Genomic DNA, 24,327 nt, shown 5'->3' with positions numbered 1-24,327 from the left:
CTCCCTATTTAATGATCATGATTGCCCTTTTTTGTTCATATTATTTGTGCCTTTGGTTTCCTTCAATGACTGTTCTTTCGTTTTTTGTCAACTCTTTTTGGCTTTGTGTTTATTGTTTTCTTTTCTCGTTGTAGCGCTCAGCCGAGGATATTTGAATTAATAATGGTGCCTTGTATGTTATGCTGTTGTTTATAAATAAAGTTCATTAAAAAAAAAAGTCTGAACACCGGAATATCCTCCAAAATAAAATCAACGAACATTTCCGGTTCGCTACCGGAAACTTCTAAGCTGAAAAGCCGCGGCCGGAAACACGTGCAGTTAACTCGCAGCCGAAGAAAATGACGTCCTCGGAGCTGGACCGGACTCCGCGGACTCTGTTGGTATCGGAGAGCTCCAGCTTCTTGGACCCGAAGAACCGGATCAGCGCGCAGGTGCAGCAGTTGCACTTCAACCACCAGGTGACGCTCTCACCATTCACCTCTGACCTTTCACCTCCGAGCCGTTAGCTTCACAGCGGTGGGCTCGCGGACGGCTTCATGTTCATTTGATGGAGTGCAAGGAGAGCAGTCACGGGTAGAGCAGGGCTCAGAGTGTGTGTGTGTGTGTGTGTGTGTGTGTGTGTGTGTGTGTGTGTAGCAAGGCTCAGTGTGTGTGTGTGTGTGTGTGTGTGTGTGTGTGTGTGTGTGTGTGTGTGTGTAGCAGGGCTCAGAGTGTGTGTGTGTGTGTGTGTGTGTGTGTGTGTAGCAAGGCTCAGTGTGTGTGTGTGTGTGTGTGTGTGTGTGTGTAGCAGGGCTCAGTGTGTGTGTGTGTGTGTGTGTAGCAGGGCTCAGTGTGTGTGTGTGTGTGTGTGTGTGTAGCAGGGCTCAGTGTGTGTGTGTGTGTGTGTGTGTGTGTAGCAGGGCTCTGTGTGTGTGTGTGTGTGTGTGTGTGTGTGTGTGTGTGTGTAGCAGGGCTCAGTGTGTGTGTGTGTGTGTGTGTGTGTGTAGCAGGGCTCTGTGTGTGTGTGTGTGTGTGTGTGTGTGTGTGTGTGTGTGTAGCAGGGCTCAGTGTGTGTGTGTGTGTGTGTGTGTGTAGCAGGGCTCAGTGTGTGTGTGTGTGTGTGTGTGTGTGTGTGTAGCAGGGCTCAGTGTGTGTGTGTGTGTGTGTGTGTGTGTGTGTAGCAGGGCTCAGTGTGTGTGTGTGTGTGTGTGTGTGTGTGTGTGTGTGTGTGTGTGTGTGTAGCAGGGCTCAGTGTGTGTGTGTGTGTGTTTGTGTAGCAGGGCTCAGTGTGTGTGTGTGTGTGTGTGTGTGTGTGTGTAGCAGGGCTCAGTGTGTGTGTGTGTGTGTGTGTGTGTGTGTGTAGCAGGGCTCAGTGTGTGTGTGTGTGTGTTTGTGTAGCAGGGCTCAGTGTGTGTGTGTGTGTGTGTGTGTGTGTGTGTAGCAGGGCTCAGTGTGTGTGTGTGTGTGTGTGTGTAGCAGGGCTCAGTGTGTGTGTGTGTGTGTTTGTGTAGCAGGGCTCAGTGTGTGTGTGTGTGTGTGTGTGTGTGTAGCAGGGCTCAGTGTGTGTGTGTGTGTGTGTGTGTAGCAGGGCTCAGTGTGTGTGTGTGTGTGTGTGTGTGTGTAGCAGGGCTCTGTGTGTGTGTGTGTGTGTGTGTGTGTGTGTGTGTGTGTGTAGCAGGGCTCAGTGTGTGTGTGTGTGTGTGTGTGTGTGTGTGTGTAGCAGGGCTCAGTGTGTGTGTGTGTGTGTGTGTGTTTGTGTAGCAGGGCTCAGTGTGTGTGTGTGTGTGTGTGTGTGTGTGTGTGTAGCAGGCCTCAGTGTGTGGGTGCAGCAGCAGTAGGGATGGTATCTTTTAGGTTTTATCTGATACCGGTGCCAAACTGGTACTTTTGAAACGGTGCTTAAACGGTGCTTGGAACGTCCTGGGAAAGGTCAAATGATTTGTATCCGTCACTAAAGCTGTTTCTGTGCTGTGAGGAGCTCTGAAACAGAAACTGATTTTTGAGTGGAGACTATGGATCTGCAGTCCTGACCTCAACCCCACCCAGCACCTGTGGGAGCAGCTCGGGTGGTCTGTGAGCACACTGAGAGGGAGAGAGCTGTGCAGGAAGTCAGAGCCCAAGTCCGAGGGGATGAATGAGGATGTTTGAAGCGTACTTTGGATCTTCTTTGGCTGCTGGTTCAGTCAGTTTAGCTCAGCGTGAGGAAACCTGCAGAATCTGTGAACGATCCACGCTCTGTGTTTACGTCTTTGTGTGGAATGCGTGTACCTGCTGTTTGCTGGTGTTGAAGTAGTTTTGTGAGCTTTAAGCTGAGAATCAAAATACATTTAAAACAGATTCAATGAGTCGATGTCACAATAATCAAACTAAACCAATTAACCAACCTGCTTCCTGGAGTACCCCTGCGTACAGCATCACTTACCATGGTTGATAGGTTTGTAGCATAAACCTATTTGCAGGAACGTTCAAGACAATCCTACTACACAGCAAAGCAAGACACGAGTAGGCAAAGTTCTTCGTGTTACTCATGCATGAGGGAGAGAACCACGACAAACGCTTCGCTTGACCCCAGTCGCTCTCGTCCTCTACCTCGTAACACAAAGAGTACCATACGAACCCTCGCGGACCCTGAGGTCCTCTGGTACTGGCCTTTTGATTGTCCCTAAAGTCAGGACACATACTCACGGAGAGGCAGCTTTTCAGTGGTATGGTCCTCGTCTGTGGAACAGCCTGCCGGAGGAGCTCAGGGCCGCAGAGAACGTACATGTTTTTAAGAACAGGCTCAAGACCCACCTTTTTAATTTAGCTTTTACTTAGCGTTTATTTATTTTATGCTTATTTATTCTATCCTGTTATTCTATTATTAATTTAGACTTTACCTAATATTTATTGATTTTATTCTTATTCATTTTTTAATCTTCTTACTCTATTTATATTTATATTGTATCCCGTTCTTATTTATTTTATCGTTTTACCCTGTATATATCCTATTGTGTCATATCTCCAGTGTTTCCTCAGAGGGCGCTCTCTGCACCGGGGCTGTTATTGACCGTGGCTGCTGGGTCTCTGGGGTCCTCTCAGCCTGGTTGGGGGGCTCCTTTGCCTCCCTCCTGCTGTGTGCCCAGCCTGGAGGCTGCGGTCTGTGACCGGCTCCCGGTGCAGACGGCTCCCTGTTATAGTGTTTCCTCACTTGGCTCATGCGAGCCCAGCCCAATTTTTACTCTTTAAGTGTGCGCGTGTGTGGGTGGTATGTGTGTATTCACATCATTTATGTTAATGAGAGTGTGGGGAGTGAGTTGGAGGGTGGGGTGGGCTGCTTTTAACTATGTAAAGCACTTTGTGCTACATTTTTTGTATGAAAGGTGCTTTATAAATAAAGACTGATTGATTGATTGATTGATTGATTGATTGATTGATTGATTGTGTGTGCGCGTGTGTGTCAGAGTGTGACCCCATAAACGACTTCCCTAAACCTGCTGGTCTGGAAGTCCAGCAGTTCATCTAAACAAAAGGCACTTCGCCTAAAACAGACATAGATGTGTTTGCTACACCATATATCAACGAGAGAAGATACGACCTCTTCCCATGACCCCAGGATGTGAGTGTGAATGCCAGAACACGCACACAAAGTCTTTGCAGACTCCTGAGGATCAAACCTCTACCAACATGACGTTGATTATAAAACTAAGCATGTATGATTAGATATTTCTAAGCATAATTGACAATCCAATAATATAAACCTGACAATGGTGATAAACCCCAGGTAGCAGTAAGTGAAGCATCTTCAGAGTACAGAAACCCGGCTGACTCTGAGGTCACCTGAGGTCAGGGCTGGGTGAGGTGAGGAAACATGTTTCAATCCAACCGTGTGCGCCTGACACTGCGCTGCTACACTCATCGTTTCTGCTTTGAGTACAAAAAATCTGAATGAATTGAAATATTTGATTTTAACCATCAGCTGTTTCAACTGTGCAGGTGTCTGTGCTGCTTCCTGAGTGTAGCTCCGCCCCCTCTCACCTGGACTCCGTGTTGAACAACTTCAGCAGCTTCTACCTGATCAGGAAGCTGCCGGTGTACGAGCTGTTGGACCGACACTTCTTGGAGACGGCCGTGTACCACGGTAACACACCTGTGCGCACCTGAGCTCCATTCCAGGAAGAGAGTTTGAAAAGAAGCCTCTAAGGTTCCCAAACAGCTGATCAGAGTCAGTTCTGTAATTTTGCCATGGCAACGGGTGAATAAAGAGCACAGGCTCCATGTTAATCCAGAGGAGCAGAAATATGAATCACGTCATCGTCACCAAGTTATTGTGACGTCCGTCTCTGAGTTTCAGCTCTGAACTCTAATTTATATCTACCCATAGCAACAGACTCGCATACACAGGCCCTCACCTGTCCACGCCCTCACCTGTCCACGCCCTCACTGCGTGACTGTCTGTATTTCAGGTGCCGTGTTCGGTCTGTCCTACAGGACTCGCATCGATGAAGATACCTGCGTCGCACTGATGCCAAACGGTAACGTTTCTTTTTTTGTAAACCAACCTTTATTTCCAACACTCCCATTAACAGTGAACGTCATCGTCACGGGGCGAAACGGTAAACTGAGACAGTGGGCGCGCTCACGCGGACACATGCTCCTCGTTCAGAGGCGTCGCAGAAATGGTTCCTCCAGGAAAACGACAAACTTCGTCTTTACATTCGTAAATGTCTGTCTGCGAAGGCGGAGCGTTACAGGAAGTGACATCAGACCGAAGCGGCAGGTTTTTCACATCTTTGTGGCGACAGGAAGATCCAGAGGAGAACCTGAGCAGAGCTGGAACAAAGTGTTTTCGAGCGTGGAGGCGGGATGCTGTGGCGTTTTTAAATCACACGGTGTCTGTCAGCCATGTGATGTCATAACATAAAGATTTGAAATCACTGATTGGCTTGTTGGATCTGTGCGTATCGCTACGGTTACAACAGCTGTACTACAAGAAGCTGCTGAAGAAAGCTGCAGAGTCGTCAGGGAGCAGGATGAACTTCCAAACAGGATTGCTCCGCCCACCTCTGTAACGGTTCAGAAGAACAGATGTTTGATGAAAGACCCCCCTCCTCTCAGCCGCGGAGATCTGCAGGAGATTGTAGTTGATCCTGATTTGACGAGAACCTCTGACCTTCTGGACTCCATGATATGTGACAGAACTGCTCACAGGAATGCTGCGTGCTGATTGGCCAGTGAAAGATCTCGCTGGTGAGATGAAGATGGAGTCTCATCTGCCCGCTGACTGATGCAGGTTTCAGGTTTCCCTGATGGCGGCAGATTGGTCGCTTGGCAGGTGGTGCGGTTCGTGTTCGGGTTTGTGGAGGGCGGTGTGCAGGAGAGGCGGAGTGCGCCGCCGTCTTTGATGGGTTTGTTCCTCGTTGGGTGATAAAGCCCTCCCACACCGCCCTGTTAGCAGAGACGTAGCTGCACGCTGCGAGGCGGGCCGAGCACACCAATCATCCAGCACTGTACGATGGTTTAACGCTTTCTCACACACGTTACTCCATCATAAACAGTTTCTTACTGAAGCACAACCAGGAGTCCAGGCATCCATCAGCACCTCCACCTTCAGCCGCCATCACCGTTTGCTGTACTCCCTCCTGTTGTGGAGGAGCCGCTCAGTGAGCCGACGATTGAACTGCAGCTCTCCAAAGTTCTGTCGTTCTCCTGGTCTTTGGTCATTTTCAGACAAAGACCAGATATAAGAGTGTTCTGACTCCGCCTCCTCACTGGCTCGAGAGCTGTCATTGGTCACCTGTCGCCGTCACCTGCTGCCATTTTCCTGAGTAATTAGCGTGACTGCTGATTTAGAGCCAGGGCGCCGTCCTCTAACATCCTGGTGATGTAATCGGTGATGCAATGACAACATGGCAGCGAGCAAAACAAAAATGGATTACATTTTAATGAGCCGCCATCTTTAATCTGGCCTTTCCTCCGACTCAATGACAACACGTTGCTTTTTCTGTAACCTGTGACCTCGGCAGGTGCCTGACTCCGCCTTTTAAAGGAAGTTGCTGTATTGTTCTGTTAGTGCGTACCGCCATAAAGCCGTTGTTCTGACAAAACGTCCTACTTTGGCAAAACGTCCTACCGTAAGTAGTTTATGCACATTTCTGCTGTCACACAGTAATTCCAGCACAAATGTAAGTAGGTATGACGGTTTGCCACTTAACTTTGCCCATCAGAGTATGCTTGTAGCTCACATTCATAAAGGTAGCATGGTTTTACACGTATTTATACCCGTCAGAGTATGTTTCTAGCTCTTATTAACAAAGGTAAGATGGTTCGCCACTGAATTATAGCTGTTAAAGTATGCTTGTACATCACATTCACAAAGGTAGGACGGTTTGGCACATAATTTTACCCATCAGAGTATGTTTGTAGCTTGTATTCACAAAGGTAGGACGGTTCGCCACTGAATTTCGTGTTGAGCATTGCGTAGAAACAACAGGTAGGATGGTTTGTCAGGTAGGATGGATTCCCAGAACACCGTGACCACAGAATCGCAGTGTGGCGGTCTAAAGGGAGCGACAGGTGTGACTCGATCAGTAACCTGTAAATGGTAATCCAATTACTGACTGATGGTAATCAGCTCAGCATGTTTTAGTTGACACAGAAAACTGTCTGCTGCAGGGATGTGACATCACTTCCTGTTTCCTGCTTAAAGTATGCCGTGTGTCTGCAGGTCACCTGACCCTCTCTCTGGATAAAGACTCGTTTGAGATTTTGGGCTTCGAGGGGAAACCGTCCAGATTCAAGCACAGAACTGCCACCAGATTCGGTCTGTCCTCTTCCCGTTTGTAGTCTCATTACTCTGAAACGATATTGTAATCGGATTACATTACATATTAGGGCTGCTCGATTATGGCAAAAATGATAATCACGATTATTTTCACTGAAATTGAGATCTCGATTATTTGACGATATTTAAGACCTACTATAGACCCTTTAAGACCTACTATAGAACCAAGTCTGCCAGAGCTTATATTATATTTTTACATGTTGTAGTGCCATTGGTGGGAGCATTTCAATTTGCTATGCAACTGTTATAGCCCATATTTTAATAATATGTCTGCATTAAGTCCATAGTAACTACATTAATTGCAAAAAAGTGCAATAAACTACAAAAAAATTGAAAATCGTTTTTGGTTTTTTTCTACTTGGAGAAATTTAAGAGGCTTATCCCTCAAAACTTTAAATACAAAAAAGTTGCAAAAAATAGTTTACAACAACAGGAAATTTATTTTGAGTGTCTTCATAGTTTTATTTTGGAGATACATTAATTTTTATATACTGCAGGAAAAACGAAAAAACAATCCTATGATGCAAATTTGCAAAGAAAACAGCAGGTGCATCAAAATAAACTATTTCCAGCAGTGCAATTTGAGTTCTAAGCATCCCAGCAACTATTCAGAAAAGTCAAACATGACTTATAAAAACACCAGTATAGGCTTTTAAGGCCTACAAGTAAAAAAACTACAATTTCCGCGAAAATGACGTCACTTCCGGTTTCGGCCAGGAAATGGCGGACATGCAATAGTTCGCGCTGACGTCTGTTTCAATGTGGGAAGTGTTACGAACAGCTGATCGGATCGGCAAAGCGTGTTTCTGGAATATTATGTTTTTGTTGCTGCAAGAGCTTTTTATGCAATTTTTGCAAAGCTTTATGTGAAAGGAAACCGTGACCGAGGACAAGCTGATGGCATAAGATGTAAGTACAACTCCTCCGGTTTCATATGCAAAACAAATTATTGCGCTAGCTTACACGGTTCAGGTTCTACAGGGATTTAAAAATAGTTACACAAAACGGAGCGTGCTGCTCTGACCGGCTTTAAAGGGTTAACAATGACTTTAAAAAATAATATAAAATAGTGTGCAACACCACTGAAGTTTTTTTTACCTCTCTTTTCAACCAACGGCAGTCACTCTCCTCTCCAAATAACTTCTGCTTAGCTTTCCGAGCTTCCCTCGGGTCCTCTTAATCAGCGGTCTCCAACCTTTTTTGCGCCACGGACGGTTTATGCTCGACAATATTTTCACGGACCGGCCTTTAAGGTGTCGCGGATAAATGAGGGAGGGGCTAATAATCGGCTCAGTCATTTTTAATGATCGTTGAAAGCCCAGATCGTAATCGTGATTAAAATTCGATTAATTGAGCAGCCCTATTACATATTATTGATTAGCATATAATTTCATTACTGCTCACCTGTAATCTGATTACTCTGTCTGCTGCAGTGGTATCTGTGGATCTAACTGACAGCAGCATGGCTCCTGGTAGGCGGAGCTACCTGAGGCTCCTCACAGGTCTTAAGTCCCGCCTTCAGCTGCAGACAGACTTCCTGTTATCACATCATCCAGGTGAGTGACCTCATCACCAAGGTTAGCCTGCCGTGTGTTTCCCACAATACTCTGCTCACAGTTCTGTGTTCTTCAGGGGGCGGGGCCTCTCTTCAGCCCCTCCTGTCTCGATGTGATTGGTCGCAGCACAGACCGGAGGTCAACTGCAGCGTTTTGACGGACCTCTCCTGCCCCGCCCCCCGGTCATGTGACCCTCACAGTTTCCTGGAGTGGCTAGGAGCCGTTGACGCTGGCATCAGCTGGTGAGACCTCCTGATGGGCTATGACATCATCGCTGCTGTGTCACGTTTTCAATGTTGACAGTTCTTCTTCTGTGGTGTCAGCGAGAACTCGTCCGGCAGCTTCCTGTCGTCGTTTGTCTGTCCCGAACCGAACACGATACATCGCCACGCTCTGAGCGTGTCCGTGAGCGGGATGCTGCTGCCACACGACATCCACCGTCTGCTGCAGGAGCTTAGGTGATCACCTGTCAGACTCTGTGACCTCTGCCCTCTGTCAGACTGTTCTGACTCACCTGTGCTCACCTGTCCCACAGACGTTACGTGGAGCAGCCTCGGCTGGCGTCCTGGGTGTCCATGACGGTTCGCGGGTTTGCTGACAGTCCGGTATCCTGGAGCAACCACGAGCACGGCTTCCTGAGGGGCGGAGAGAACTTCTACACGCTGATGATGTTCCACGACCACACCTACCAGCTCCACCTCGCCACGGGAGCACATGACGTCTGCCCGCCCTGACGCACCTGCGTACCTGTGCGCGGGCAGAATTTACTCTGATTGGTTTCGTTGTAGAAACGTTTTGATTAAATAAGCTGAGCTGAGGCCACGCCCACTCTGAGACCCTGAGAAACGTGTCGATAAAATGTGCTTGAATAAAGTCAGTCTGATGTCATTGTGTCTGGGGGGTTTCTGATTAGTCTTTGGCGACAGGTTATTGACCACTTCCTGTGTAGCTGACAACGCATCACAACTGAACAATGCACCACAAAAGTAAGAAAGAAGTTCGCCATGACAACGGCTGTGTAGCAAGGAACAGCGAGAGACTCGGACAATATTCGCAGAGGATGACGAGAGAATGGGAAACAGCTGGGAACGCCGCTTACCCTCAGAGTAATGAGAGGAAAGCGCAACTGAACGTGAAACATACGAGACAGACTGAGAATAAAACGGGGACGTGGCTGAGGACACAGGATAACAGAACACGGAGACAGATGGCGAGGACAGTAGGAGCTCCAAATAACAGTCACAATACAAAACTACTAACGCAGAATCAGAACATGAGGATGTATTCAGGTCAAAAGAAGCAATCAGCCAAACTTGGGCGGAAGCACCGCCTGTGCTCACGAGCAGCGTCGTTCCTCCATTCTGCTCATGGCAGAAAACAAAGTCACGTGATCATCAAACTCTTAAATGCGACCCTCGTTACACCGGCCGTTACACCTCGTTACACGGGGCCGAGTGGCCTGTACTGAACAGGACTCAGGTGCAGAAACCCAGAGCAGAGACAGCAGATGATGTAACAATTTATTAGGTTTAAGTGCAAAAAAGAAAACGTAGCAAAGACAAAAAAAACAATAAGACGTGGAGTTTGACGAGGCGTGGCCTGGGGAACGTGGCTAGGGCGAGGGAATGAGGCCTGAGATGCGGAGTGGAGCTGAGCAGGGAACAGTCACACTGAAGAGAGAAGATAGAGGAGTTAGGGAGGTGGTGGAGGCAGCTCTGAAGTGGCCAGTTGTAAGAGTAGCAATTCTCACTTGCAGTAGGGGACATGGAGTGTTGAGAGGGGGGTGATGAGAATCCAGGGGAGGCTGAGTGGCGTGGAAAGGCTGGCCTGAGATCCGGGGCTTCAGATGGAGTGTGAGGGCAGGCAGGTGAGGCACAGAGAGATTTTCAGAATGATTGCTTGGTATCCTGAGTCCGGAGGTGGAGCGTGAGCCAAGATGAATACAGCAACTGCAGCACAAGAGAGTCGTGTTAACAAGATAGATCACAGCAAGAACTTGAAGTATAAGGCCTGTTACCAACATGTGTTGATGACGAACTGGCAGTGAATGAACATCAACGTGTGGTTTAAATCCCTCTGACTTGATTGCCTGCAATAGGCCCCAGGTGTGCAGGAGCTGGAGTTGGCCCCGCCCAGGGGCGGATCCCAGGTCAGTTCAGGAGCCTTATGGAAATTCCAGCCACCCACCGCAGACCATTATTTATTTATTTATTTATTAACCTTTATTTAACCAGGAAGATCCCATTGAGATTAAAAACCTCTTTTTCAAGGGAGACCTGGCCAAGATAGGCAGCAGCAGATGTCTCACAGTTACAGAAATTACTCAAACACAGGCAGCAACAACACACATGCAACAATAAGTGAAAGAATACAAATAAAATAAAAATAAAATTCAATAAAATTCAAATAAAATAAAAAGTCAGTTAAAATGACAATCAATCTAATTGAAACAGTTGCATGTTATGGACTTGGCCTCAAGGATTCGTAGTTTAGATTTAAAATCACTTAATGAAATGAATTCAGTCATTTTCCTTCTGCAGTTTGTTCCAGGCCGAGGGTGCTAAATGGACAAAAGCTCTTTTACCAAGTTCAGTTCGGGCAAATGGAACAGAAAGCAACAAGTAACCATGCGGACGAAGAGAATACCGACCAGCATGTTTCATTACAAGCAGGGAACATATATAAGAAGGCAGCAACCCAAGTATCACCCAAGTACCATGACACCGGCGCAGTGTCGACTGCGATGCCAGTGAGTCTCCAGCCTGCTGTGTGCCTGATATTCAGACAGTACCTGAAGGAACTTTGATCCTTTCAGACCCCAGTCCTACGAATCGCACGTCCTACGTCTCGTTCATCCTTCAGGCAGCTGATCTTTAGTAATTAGCCATGCAGAGCTGGTAAAAGTACAGACATTGTGTACTTTAGTAGAAGTACAAATACTGCTGTTAAAAATTACTCCAATAAAAGTACAGATTCAACTTCTTTACTCAAAAGTATAAAAGTACTGGCTCTGAAATGTACTCAGAGTAACAAAGTAGTTCTTTGGAGGTTTCTGTGCAGCTAGCTGAACCCTGTGCTACATTAACACAATGATGACAGATGGAATACAAACTTCAGTCTGTTTATTCTGTGCTTGATACGTGTTGGAGCTGATGGAGCGACACCAACAGTGTTTGCAGTCGCACGTGTTTTTATTTGCACTGTTTCACTGCTTGTAGCACACACACCGGCTAGCTCAGGTCCTAGCACAGCTTTTATCAGGGAGCCATGACCAGGTGACAGAGCTCAGGTGTGTCAGCCTCCCCTGAACCGTGTGTACATATATGTATATCATGTATATTGTGTTGCCTAAGTTGTAGTTGTCCTGGCTGATTTCCATCCTCCACACTGATAGCACACTCTTTGTCTTCTTCCCAGACGGTATACATTTGGTGGTCAATGAATCGCTTCGTCAGTATGGAGGACCAGGAGTGCCAAAATAAATTAAATATTTCATTAAATACATATATTATGAATTAAATGCCCATTCATTTCATTTAAAATATTACATTATTTCTTTCCTTTTTAATTCATTACTTAAACATTTAATTATTTAATGGGCTATTTAATTGTTTTTGGTACTCCTGGCCCAAACAAATGAACAAAAGATGTTCTCCTTCATTTCTGTTAAACACAGCTGTATGAAACGTTTCCAGCTGTTAGTATCATGGTTGCTAGGCAACCTGGGCAGCGACGGAGGCTAGACCATCCCATTTCACAAGCCTCGCACTTCCGGCCTTAGCGGTCTTTGAGTACGCGGCCCTTGTGGACTGATAAGGCTGCAGACCCTGAATTGGGATACAGCCAATGTGACAGATTTAAAACCACGAGGACTTCCATGTGAGCTTTAAATGAGCGTCCTTCTTCCTCTCCTGTCCTTCTAATCTGTCTCCACCTCTGAGTGAACGTAGCTTTGTCTTTTCTCTCCCTGTCAAATACAGCAGCTGGACCTTTAGCTGCAACACACTGTGAGACAAACTGCATGTTTGTTGAGCTGATAAGTGTCAGCTAATAGAAATGAGCTGACAGCGTTGCTCCTCTTCTGTAGTGCTAGCTCGATGCCAAAGAGTGTGTGTGTAAACCCATCACAGTGCAGCAAACTCACCTGTTCATCCTGCAGAGGATTCTCATGCAGCCTTTAAATGACACAGTCAGTCTGCCTCAGTTTGATTAGCAGCAGGTTTATGAACAAACACAATGTGACATAACTATTCTCCTGAAAGTCTCTGAGCTTTTTACCGTTAACGCTGTTTGTAACTGGTATTCCTCAGAGGCTGCTCTCTTTAAAGCGCCTTCAGGAAACAGACCAACACCACGCTGGGAGGTTGTTCAGATTCTTAGCAATCCTTTCCTAACTCCTTATCAACTCTCCTAGCCTTCTTTCCTTGACCTCAATGATATTTTTGCCTAGATCAAGGAAAGGAGGCTCAGACATGCCATAAGTACAGAAAAAAGGATGGACTTTTTGGACCACACCGTGAGTTGACTGAGGTCAAAAGTCCTTTTCTCATGGAAGAGGCACCCCTGCTGAGGGTCATGGCCCTCTCTGTTTACAGTCTGTGCTGATTTCAGGTAACAAACAGAGCCAGACAGCATCATGTGACACATTCTGAGTTTATTCTGGCAAAGAAACACGGAGACCCTGAGACAGTCAGCCCACCGGCCAGAGGTCACCATTTACCCACAATTCATCGCTGTAGCACCTATATGCGCCCCCTGCAGGCTAAACAGTCTAGAAGAGCGCGCTGCAACACAACATCTTGACCCCAGGGTCAAAGTCAGGGACAGAAACACTTTATTTAGGGTTAACCCTGACCCCGCATGACCCCAGGTAAACACAACCTCAGGTAAGGAGACAGTCCCACATATAGGTCCCATCAGTCTGTTAGCCTAGCTTAGCTTAGCATGAAAGCTGGCCGCAGGAAATCTGTTAGCTTAGCTTTAATTAGCATACAGGCTAGAAGCAGCGAACCTGTTAGCCAAGCTGAGCCCTGAGGAAGACAGTAAGGCTTCTGCGGTCGGGAGAGCCCTCAGTTTGGTCTGTCAGGCTAAATTTAAGTTTGAACTGAAACGTTTAAAATTTCCTAAAACGCCCAGTTTGTCTCCGTGCTCTCCCCATCACTGGGTAACCCCACCCGTCACAGGCTGGCTTCCACAAGGAGCCAACTGAGGCCAACTACAAGCATCACTTTGTCCTTGCCAGATTCCTGCTAACTGGAAAATAAACTATGTCTGATCATTATCATGCTCTGTAGATGCTGCTAGCTTCTGTTAGCATCTATTAGCTTTTATTAGACTACGTTAGCTCCTGTTAGGACTTTTTAGCATCCATGTGCTCCTGTTAGCTTCCATTTGCAACCTTTACCTTCTTTTAGTGCCTGCTAACATCGGTTAGCACCATAATAAACAAAACCAATCCTTCGTCATGAGCTGACAGCTGGCACGGGGGTAAGTTGGGGGTAATTATGCACAAACTATAGCCCTCACAGTCTGATTGCCATGTTTATTATCTTTCTGTCCAGTCCGATGGCATGATGTCATGAGGAGGCGGAGCTTAGAAACAGGAGGTAAACAGAGCATTTAACACGCAGTACAGTGGGAGGAGCATAGAGATCCATGACAGGATGACCGTCAGCGGAGTTGGATCCAAGCCAGCTAACCTTCTGCGGCTAGTTTACAGAGAGCAGAGGAGGCACCGTCCTCAGTCGGACATGTTGGCGTCTTTCGCAGAATCCGCCACGCTTCAGTCAGCGCTCCAAGTCCTGGTCACAGTTCCAGTTGTGGTCCTAGCAGAGCTCGGTCCTCCTCTGCAGGTACTGCAAGATGGCGTCAGTTCCCTGTGAGGAGCCCCAGACCCTCTTCAGGGCTTCACACTCGCGCTCGTTAGCTTGCTCCAGAGCACTGCGACTCGTGTTCCTCATTAGGGCCTTGGACTCCCGCAGGACCTGCAGGACAGGAAGTGACACCACGAAGGACAGAGTCTGTGACTGGAGCAAGTAGATCAATGAGTTTGTGTACTAATCTGTGATCTGAGTGTAGGTGACATCAGTCACAGAGGACAGCACCTGTGGGTGGGTGTGCACCACCACACCAGCCTGGCCCCCTTTTTAAAAAGCCCACGGCTGACCCCGCCCACCTTGAGTTTTAGGCCACCTGATGAGGGTCAGCGTCTGACGTCGGGGTGAAACGCATCACTGTGACATTTCACCGCAGACGCTTCAGTGCTGACCTTTGACCTTAGCCCCACCACATAACCTGTTTGGAGGCTTTAAATAATCAGGACCAGATCTGATCAGGAATCAATACAGTAACCTTGGAAACGTGTGTGTATGTGTGTGTGTGTGAGAAAGAGAGATAGGAACTGACCAGTGAGTCAACGGCGACCAGCTCTTTAATCCGCAGCATCACTTCCTGTGTGAAGGTCCCCGGCCACAGCACCTGAGATACCAGCCCTTTAAGACACGCCTCCTGAGCTGTCAGCTTCCTACCGCTGAGCAGCAGCTCGTTTGCCTGAAACACAGCACAGGAAGTGAGGAGGAGTTGCGAGGCAAACCATGCAGGACATTTAACAGTGCAGGAAGCAGCTGACTGACCGCAGCGAGCCCCATGATGCGAGGGAAGGAGAAGGAGGAGCAGGCGTCGGGCGTCTGGCCGTACGCTGTGTACGGTGTTTGGAACCACGCCTTCTCATTGGCCCACACCACATCACACAGTGGCAGAATGGCGGCGCCGAGGCCAATGGCCGGCCCGTTCACTGCCGCCACGATGGGTTTCCTGAACTGGATGAAGGTGTTGATGAAGGTCCTGAGAAAGAGGGCACAAGGGTCAGAGGTCAAAGCGCCCAGCTCACCGATGCAGCGATTATTCCATCGAGGAATCAGAACAAACAAGCACAAAAACATGGGCTTTTCACAATAAAAGGTTCCAGTTTATCAATGACTCTCTTTGCTCTGACAGTGTAGATGTTAATTACTGTTAACAGCTGACGTCAGCACTGCCGTGGGATGGCGGCACAGCAGAGCGCATCCCCGGCGTTCCAGGTAAAAGGGCTTCAAGAGGAACGAGCAGCAGGAAATACAGGTGCTGGTCATAACATTAGAATATCATCAAAAAGTTGATTTCACCAACTCCATTGAAAAAGTGAAAGATGTTTACGTCCAGTCCACACAGACTGACATATTTCAGGTGTTTCCTTCTCTCAGCCAATGAAAACCCCAGATTCAGCATCTTATCGTGAATATTACTGAAGACCAATACAAACAAAGTGTTTTCAGGAATCGTGGCCAACTGAACAGTCTGAGCATGAGCAGCTCTCGATACATAGCTGGGCTCCTTTTGCCTGAATGACGCAGCAACGCGGCGTGGCTCGAGCAGTCTGTGGCGCCGCGCAGGTGTGACGAGAGCCCAGCTTGTTATTATTATTGGTATTTGTCGTGTTTATTATTCTTATCGTACCTTCCATATTTCTGTTGTTCAGCGCTTTGTCAGCCATGTATTGTTTTTAACGTGCTATAAATGAAAATTTGGATGGAATTGGTGAAATAAATCAACTTTTTGATGATATTCTAATAAAACACGAGCTACGAGACCAGATCTCGGCCGCAGAGGATAACGACAAGCGTGGAGAAATAGGGCGGTGCCACATGACCGAATGAAAACGTCTGTCATATTATACACTACCGTTTGTTTCATGGTGTCATAAAATCTACCGTTTACAGCGAAATGTTTTCATGGGAGCTGAGAATCCAGCATGACCAGGGAAGACGAGGCAGAACCAGGCAGCTCCAAACAGAAGGACCAGTCCACACAAACCCAGGACCTCAGTCCTAAACGGGGGGCCGCCTCTGCAGCAGGGAAACCGTTTGGTTATGAAACGCCTGACACGGACCAGAAAATTGGACTATGCACATTATGGCACAAGCCGGTGCCCACCTCAGACTCAAACACCACAAAGCTCTTCTCAGGAGGATGCAGAGTTTACGGACGAGAAGCAAAAACGAGCCGTCAGGCGCTCCAAGTAAACCTCAGACTCAAACGTCAGAGCAGGCTCCTCCCCGCAGCACGCCGTGGAATAAAGACTCAAAAATGTATCGTTTCACGCAGTCAGAACACTCGACACCCAGCTGGAAACACCGCACATGTCGAGCTACCCGGGGTTCACAGGAAAAGCACATTTAGGGACAGAGATGGTTATCGGGATGTCTTATGTCAGGAGACTGTGGTCATGTGGCACAGCCCGAGGCAGAGGCTTGCTGTGGTTAAAGAAGGACGAGAGGAGGAACCTCCGTCGACGCTGGAGTCAGTGGATCGCTTACTACCACAAAGACTGGAGCTGGACTCAACTGAGCTACAGGTGGGAAGAGCCCATCGCCACGACCACGGCAGCCTGGCAGGAACGTGGGCTTGAAACACCTGCACGTGATTATGCACCCGAGGTTTCAACGCGACAAAGGGAACATGTTGGAGCAAAGGCAGGGTGGAAAGAGAGGATTTCAAACCCTGCTTGCAAAGATGAGGTTTTGGTGAGGTTTGAGGGAATGGTGCTCCATGACTCAACCAGCGACGCTCAAACGCTCGGAGACTTGATTGGAGCGTAGCCGGCAGTTGCCAGGGCGCACAGACAGAAAAACAAGCCTTTCGGGGAAAGCCTGAGTTTTAAACGCTAACAGCAGGAATGTCGGCTGGACACAGAGTTTAGCAGCTGACCGAGCAGTAAGGCAGTAAAACAGAGTTGAGCACCAACACTGCTAGAACAATGGCCACTGGCTGGACGCCATTAGAGGGCCCTTCCTATTGGAGGGTGAGAGAGCCCCTGAAGGCCCCACAGCTGGAGGTCAGCACATGTCTTTTTCTTGATCATTTAAAGAGTTCATGTTTTATACAGCTGTAATGTTTACATGTGTATACTGGGTCTACTACTGGCACGATACCAGTCCTTCCTTTTAATGTTAATGGTAAATGGCCTGCATTTGTATAGCGCTTTTCTAGTCCATAGGACCCCAAAGCGCTTTACACTACATTCAGTCATTCACCCATTCACACATTAATGGTCTGTCAAACCCGATGAAGTAAAATGAGGAAAGAAAAGCAGCTCAACTACAGGGAACATGACAAACGCATCTTCATCCTGTTATAACTCTGTTATAACAATCCTTCAATTAAGCAAACATCGATGGATGGATTACAGGCGTCCAACTCCTCGAGGGTTATGTATTATTGTAGGGTCTGCCTTACAATATAAAGCACCTTGAGGCGACTGTTGTTGTGATTTGGTGCTGTGTAAATAAAGTTGAATTGAACTGAGGGCCGGTGTCCTGCAGGTTTTAGTCCTTGATCCAACACAGCTGATTTAAATGACCTCCTCAGCATGTCCTAAAGTTGTCCAGAGGCCTGGTAACGAACTCATCGTGTGGTTCAGGTGAGTTGGCCCAGGGTGAGATCTAAATGTGCAGCACAGCGGCCCTCGAGGCCTGGAGTTCCCCACCCCTGCTTTAGAAGATATAAATCTAAGTATTTACAAGTCTGAGGCAGAGCCTTCAGTTTACAGGCCCCTCTTCTGTGAAACCAGCTCCTAGTTTTCAAACAATTGGAGAAAAAACATAAAATGAAAACAACAGTCGAGGATATTAGTTTTAAAAAAAACCTGAATAACAGGAAATACTGAAAAATCGATTTTTTGTGAAGCAAAGCGGTTATAAAGGAGGCTCTCAGTCAAACCATTGGCCCAACATTTAAGACAAAGTATTAATATTCAGGGGAATACTGATTAGCCTGCTATACTGATGGCATTCTGATTTATTTGGGACTACCAGCTAACTCAGTGCCTGTACTGATGCAGGCGTTTGGCTATTCTGGTCAATTACAAAATGAATATAAGACAGGTACTCGATTACACCAGGAGAGAAGATGAAATAGTTACAGAACTATTCGAGTGCCATTATTCACCAGTACAGAGGATACAGTAACACACAAACAATCCATCAGAATGAATCTACCACCCAAGTTATTATATTTATTCCAAACCCGGCGGCAGGAGTGAGTGGGAAACAATCCCACGACTAGGGATGGGTATCGTTTAGGTTTTATCTGATACCGGTGCCAAATCGGTACTTTTGAAACGGTGCCGGTGCTTAAACGGTGCTCAAACGGTGCTTAAAGAATGGAGAACACAAAATTGGTTCAAAAACCTCTCATGTTCAGCTGTTTTTTTGTAAAAAGATAACAATGTTAGCCTTTTCTGCAGCTATGGGGCATATATGGTATCACTCTTGGCTGGAAGCTTAAACAATGGAAAAAACACAAACTTTGTCCAAAGACCTCTCATGTTCAGCTGTTTCCCACTTTTTCTTTGGTCATTTTAGCCTTTTTGGCCAGGGTGAAGGGAGCATCTGCCATCAAACAAGAAGACAGCAGCATGTAGCTATGATGATGTTTGCTAGTTCACCTTACATGCATTAATGTAATAACGTGGTTAGCCTACTCAACGTAAATTACACAGGAACAACATTAAGCTACTCACGCAGAGAAGAACGGCTGCTGCTGCATCATCATCCTCATCATTCCTGCTACACTGGCAGGGCTAGGGGCCAGGACTCTATTCTTCGGGTTTGTGGGGGATGTTGCTCCGGGTCTGATAACAGGCACCACACCCGCAGTAGATGCACTCGGTGCGAGGTCTCGCAGCAAGCTATCAAATACGGCGCATTTCTCGGCTTTTAACAAAACGCTATGCGTCGCCAGGTGTTTCATCAGATTTGAGGTGTTACCTCCTTTGACAGTATCACAGTATCAGCTTAAAGCACTTGTTGCTGCTGAGTTTGCATCTTTTGCTGTGAAGTACAGCCAGACTTTTGACCGCTTCGCCTTGGGCCTTTTTATCTGTAGCTCTGCATAAAAGAACGTACGTACCTGGCCCCGCCTACTATCCTCGGAAACGTAAAATGATTGGCTGGAATCTAAAGTGTGTCACATCTCAGGAAAATAAAGCACCGAAATGTGCGCTGCTTTTCGGTCTGGTCACTACCATTTATGTCAGAACCAGTGCCATCATGGCACCGGATACCGGTACCCATCCCTACCCATGACTGGGACAGAGTGTTGTCCAAATATATCCGGCAGGCTGAGGGAAGAGGAGGGTGGGGCCACAGTTAAGGCCTAAAGAGCTGCAGCTTTACGTGAGACCATGAAGGAAGGCAGCCTACTGCGTTTCTGTAAAAACATCTGTATTTACACACGAGGCTGTTGTCAGAGGAAACCTGCAGACGGATCATTTCTGCCTCGCACACAAACACTCGGCTCTGTAATCGATATAACCAGGAGGACTGGACAACAACACGGGCGCGAGCTATGACATCATTCAGCCCACTGAATGATGTCATAGCTTTTACCCTCAAGCTGCTCGCAGATACGTTTCTACTGCAGGTCTGGTTTTGGCCACGTTTCCATGCCGACGACAGAGCGCTACAGAGTTTAAACGAAGCAAACGTTGGCGTACGTTTGAGTTACTGTATAACGGCTGCAGCCTTAGACGCCGCTCAGCGTTGCCGCGTGTTACCTGATGGTTTCGGCCATTTTGATGCTCTCCTTCTTCCTGTCGTCCGTCAGGCGTCTGATGAAGTACAGGAAGTCCAGTCCGCAGCAAAAAACGCTGCCAACGGCGCCGAGCAGCACCAGCTTACTGTCGTCCGACGCCGCTGTTGCCATGGCGCTCTGGATCTCCTTCATCACCTGACAGGGACGAGACAGAGGTGAATTTCTGGGCATGTGGGGGCAGTCTGACCGCAGGGGCGGGGCCTCACCTCCGGGTTGAGCGTGTTGTTGTCAGAGCTTTTGGTGGACAGCAAGATGTGGGTGAAGCCATCTTGTTTCTTCACCACGATGTCACGGTAACGGTACGCACTCTCCGTCTGACGCACGCTGAAGCGAAGCCGTTTATCGAACGCTGAGCGCTCCTCCAGGCGCCGCTTCCCTGTCACCGTGGTCGCCCCGGCAACAGCACTCTGCAGACCCGACATCCCACCAACGGCGACGCCCTCAATCAGTGGCGAATTTCCTAGAGAGAATGCAGAACATCAGAACGCCCACTTCCTGTCCACAGACAAAACAGCAGGTCATGGGACAACGACCAATCACCAGGAGGAGGCGGAGTTTACTGTAAAATGAATATGGTTCTCATATATCACTATCAGGCTGAGGCTGTAAGGAGCTCTCCTACTGGCTGTTAGAAACACAGCTGCTCTCACCTGAGCGTGACGCCGCCTCGTAACCGATCAATCAGTCTAAGGATCGATCTGGTGGTCCGGCTGACTGATTACACCATTTGGTAATGGCTGATTGATCGGTAGCATGCTTCCCCCCCCCCCTGGGCGGGACTCACCTCTGCCACTGAGCGAGCGCATGGCAGCTGGCGTGATGGGGGCTCGAGGCGGTGGGTTCTGACTGCGGGGTCGGGTCCCCATGCGCGCTCGCTCCTCTCCAGGCCCCAGCTGGATCCCTGACGGCGGTTTCTCCAGCAGAGCGACCTCTGGTGGGACCAGCTGAGCCTCGCCTGCCTCCAGGCTGTGTGCCGCCTCGCTGGGCGACTCCTCGGCGTCTGGGCGGCCATTCATTGGGCTCTTTGGGACCAGGATCTTGATGCCTGTTTTTGACAAGTCCACACTACGGCGGGCGGGGCCGGCCGGAGACGCCGACATCAGCCCAAAGCTGTCAGCCGGCAGCGGCTGCTGTAGGGGGCGGGGCGGGTTGGCAGGGAGCAACTGAGTTGGGCTCGGAGTAGATCTCGCCTGGTTACGGTCGCCCGAACCGCTTCGGATGTCCGCATCGACGTCGCCGCGAGAGGCATGTGGCTTGCAGGGCGCTTTGTGGACGGGGCCCCAGTGAAGGTTAGGCGTGCTGCGTGTGGAGCGCAGCAAGGCGCCGTCTCTGTGGCGCTCGGCGTGCTGGCGGTTGAACTGGTGGACATACGCCATGCACGTGGACAGGTGACTCTCGGGCTCCCAGGTGTCGCCCTCAGCGCCGTACCCTCGCCACCTGACCAGGTACTCGACCCGACCTTTCCTGTTCCTGCGCCGGTCCACAATCCGCTCCACCTGGAGGACACAGAGGGCGGAGCCCACAATAAGCATCACGCCACTACTTTGGTGACGTCACATTGTGACGTATTACAGGTATTGTTCACTAATCAGATCAAAACTTCCTCCGCCGGAGGGCACGGACCACTTCAAGTGTGAGCTCCCAGCAGGCTCGCGAGGACAGTTACAGGGAGAGACCGGAAGGCTAACAGACAGCTACCATTGCGCTAACTGTGCTCACGTGCGGCCCCTCTAGCGACTAGCTGTAGTTTTTCTCTGGACTTCTCTCCAACCGTCTGCCTCGGACTCGATCAGTCGATAACTGCCTAATTTGTTCGACTTTCCTAACTTCATAAACTCCGCCGCTTAGCATGTTAGCATTAGCTCACATTACCTCGTAGAGCTCCTCGGTCGCCATGGAGATGTCCGCGTGCACGGGCAGCTTCAAGAAGCTACTTCAGGGGCGCAGCAACATGAGGGACGGTGTGTGTGTGTATGTGTGAGTGTCGATCCGCGCGGAGCTGCAGGTGTGTGTGCTCCTGTTGGCTCAGGTAACTATACCCCGGTGTTAGCTGTTAGCACGGTGGCGTCTCACAAGCTTCCGCTCTGACTCTGACCATGACCTTCAAAATAAAAGCCCCACCACGACAGGAAGTGACGTATTGCAGTTTTATGCACTGATGTGTAATTTTCTTTTTATTTGTTTCTAATTTAAATAATTAAAAATGGAAACATGTTTATTTCTGCTATAAAATTTAACCAGCTGGGGCCTCTGCTGACCCTAGAGGAAGTGCAGTATTTGGTACTTCCTGTGTGTGTTTCACGTTTTTTTTTTCCACTCTGGGATTCCAAAGGTCAGTTTTCCTTAGTTTTGCAGCCATAGTCAGAGCTGTTTTCAGTTGTCCATACACTAGGGGAAGAAGCTTCAATGCTTCCTTTATGACCTCCTTTAGCAGAGGAGACACTGGACCATCTTTATGAAAAGGGAGGAGAAAATGGCGTCCCATAATTCGTTGTCCATCCGACCATTCATGAAAACATAATCGCAGTAGCCAAAGCGGAGCAGATCATGTAAATGTCCATTCTAAGTGTTTTTTCTTTTCATTCAGAACCTGTATATATATTTATTTACAGCTTTTATCAGCAGCAGTGAAACTCACAGCTGAACCCTGAGCGTCACATGAAGAACACAGAAAGCTGTATGAGCGCAACATTATGATCTATACGAACTGATCAAAGTGTGCTTGTATGATCAGTGATCGTTAGTAATGTCCAGTGTTGGGAAGGTTACTTTAAAAATGTATTCCGGGAAAAGGAGGGAGGGATGTGTATTTCTAGGGAAGAATGGACTCAGATGTGGGAATGGCAATGGAGGAGTACTTCCTCCAAAAGCTGGAGGGAGTTCGGATGGAAAACTCTGATAAGGTTCTTTATCACTCCATGTCAAAAGGCTCACTATGATGGGAATCCTCCCGTGTGCTGGCGAAACTGTGGATACCAAGGAGCCCATCACACCCATATTATGTGGGACTGTCCTGTGCTACGGACTTACTGGAAAGACATTCATGGTATATTACAAGGCATTTTTAACTGTACATTCCCTCAGGATATGAAGACAATTTTTTTTGGCTGTATACCGCAGAACTGGTCCAAAAATGACATATGTCTGTTAAGAGCTTTATTGGTTGCAAGTAAGAAATGTATAACAAAGAAATGGTCCTCGCAAGACATACCGACTTTGTCATTATGGTGGGAAATTACGTTAGAGATATATAGGATGGAGGAAGTAACAGCTCATGTTAATGACAGGATGGCCTGGTTCCATCTGTGCTGGGATAAGTGGGTCCAATACGTTAATACCTATAAACCGAATTTTCTCTTTAAAGCTTGAAACCACCAATTTAGTTAATTGTTTACTCCCGACAGAGCTTTCTCCTTTTATTTTATATATATATAATTTTTTTTCCTTTTTTTTTTTTTTTTTCTTTCTCTTTCTTTCTTCTCGTTTTGTTTAGTTTTTCTCTTGTAAACTGTGTTAATTAATGCCTGTAATCATCTTTATGAGGTAATATTGTAGAAATAAAGAATATATAAAAAAAAAAAATGTATTCCACTACAGATTACAGATTACATGCGCCGCTGCTCTACTCCCTCTACACTTCAGACTGTGTGGCCACCCACGGCTCCAACACCATTGTGAAGTTTGCTGACGACACAGTGGTGTTGGGTGCCATCTCCAACAACGATGAGGCGGCCTACATGGATGAAGTGAAGAATCTGGCATCGTGGTGCCAGGACAACCACCTCCAGCTGAACGTCAGCAAGACCAAGGAGCTGGTGGTGGACTTCAGAAGGGGTCAGCACAGAGACTACAAGCCCATCATCATCAATGGAGCTCCAGTGGAGAGGGTGCAGTCCTTCAAGTATCTTGGTGTCCACATCTCCTCAGACCTGACATGGGCTGCCCACATTCAGGTCCAGACCAAAAAGGCTAGGCAGCGCCTGTATCACCTACGACAACTGAGGAAGTTCAGGGTCTCTCCAAAGATCCTCAGGATTTTCTATACAGGCGCTGTGGAGAGCATCCTCACACAGAACATGACATCGTGGTTTGGGAACAGCTGTGTGAAGGACCAAAAAGCTCTCCAGAGAGTGATCCGTACAGCAGAACGCTGCTGCAGGATTGCTCTCCCCCCGCTTCAGGACACCTACACCAGGAGATGCCGGACTAGAGCAGATACTGAAGGACCCGTCCCATCCTGGCAACAAACTGTTCCAACTTCTGCAATCTGGTAGAAGGTTCCGCATCTTCCGGGCAAGGACAGAGAGACTCAAGAGGAGCTTCTATCCCCAAGCCATC

General features: G+C 48.0%; 2 protein-coding genes across 2 annotated transcripts; one reads left to right on the top strand and one right to left on the bottom strand.

Annotated features, from left to right (window-relative positions):
• The first annotated feature begins 296 nt into the window (after nt 1-296).
• rpp40 (ribonuclease P/MRP 40 subunit) lies at nt 297-9,273 on the top strand. The gene is made up of 8 exons (XM_080861104.1): nt 297-458; nt 3,955-4,099; nt 4,425-4,493; nt 6,686-6,781; nt 8,236-8,358; nt 8,435-8,600; nt 8,682-8,816; nt 8,894-9,273. Exons 1-8 carry the CDS (start codon nt 339-341, stop codon nt 9,090-9,092), a joined length of 1,053 nt encoding a protein of 350 aa, XP_080717230.1. The 5' UTR covers nt 297-338; the 3' UTR covers nt 9,093-9,273.
• A 3,724-nt stretch (nt 9,274-12,997) lies between these two features.
• On the bottom strand, nt 12,998-22,069 carry cdyl (chromodomain protein, Y-like). The gene is made up of 7 exons (XM_080861103.1): nt 21,862-22,069; nt 20,774-21,485; nt 20,196-20,449; nt 19,952-20,124; nt 14,991-15,201; nt 14,764-14,907; nt 12,998-14,342 (listed from the first exon to the last, which is right to left on the bottom strand). Exons 1-7 carry the CDS (start codon nt 21,883-21,885, stop codon nt 14,184-14,186), a joined length of 1,677 nt encoding a protein of 558 aa, XP_080717229.1. The 5' UTR covers nt 21,886-22,069; the 3' UTR covers nt 12,998-14,183.
• Between the last annotated feature and the right edge of the window lie 2,258 nt (nt 22,070-24,327).

Source organism: Rhamphochromis sp. 'chilingali' (assembly GCF_963969265.1).
Source record: "Rhamphochromis sp. 'chilingali' genome assembly, chromosome: 16".
Lineage (NCBI taxonomy): Eukaryota > Metazoa > Chordata > Actinopteri > Cichliformes > Cichlidae > Rhamphochromis > Rhamphochromis sp. 'chilingali'.
This window is presented reverse-complemented; position numbering and strand designations above follow the sequence as displayed.

Excerpts from the sequence above, each read along its gene's own strand:
- rpp40 (XM_080861104.1), top strand. The coding sequence starts at position 339 with ATGACGTCCTCGGAGCTGGACCGGACTCCGCGGACTCTGTTGGTATCG. Across the intron at positions 6,782-8,235 it reads CAGAACTGCCACCAGATTCG|TGGTATCTGTGGATCTAACT; the intron begins GTCTGTCCTCTT and ends TGTCTGCTGCAG. Across the intron at positions 8,359-8,434 it reads CCTGTTATCACATCATCCAG|GGGGCGGGGCCTCTCTTCAG; the intron begins GTGAGTGACCTC and ends TGTGTTCTTCAG.
- cdyl (XM_080861103.1), bottom strand. The coding sequence starts at position 21,885 with ATGGCGACCGAGGAGCTCTACGAG. Across the intron at positions 21,486-21,861 it reads CGACCGAGGAGCTCTACGAG|GTGGAGCGGATTGTGGACCG; the intron begins GTAATGTGAGCT and ends TGTGTCCTCCAG. Across the intron at positions 14,343-14,763 it reads TGGTCGCCGTTGACTCACTG|GTCCTGCGGGAGTCCAAGGC; the intron begins GTCAGTTCCTAT and ends CCTGTCCTGCAG.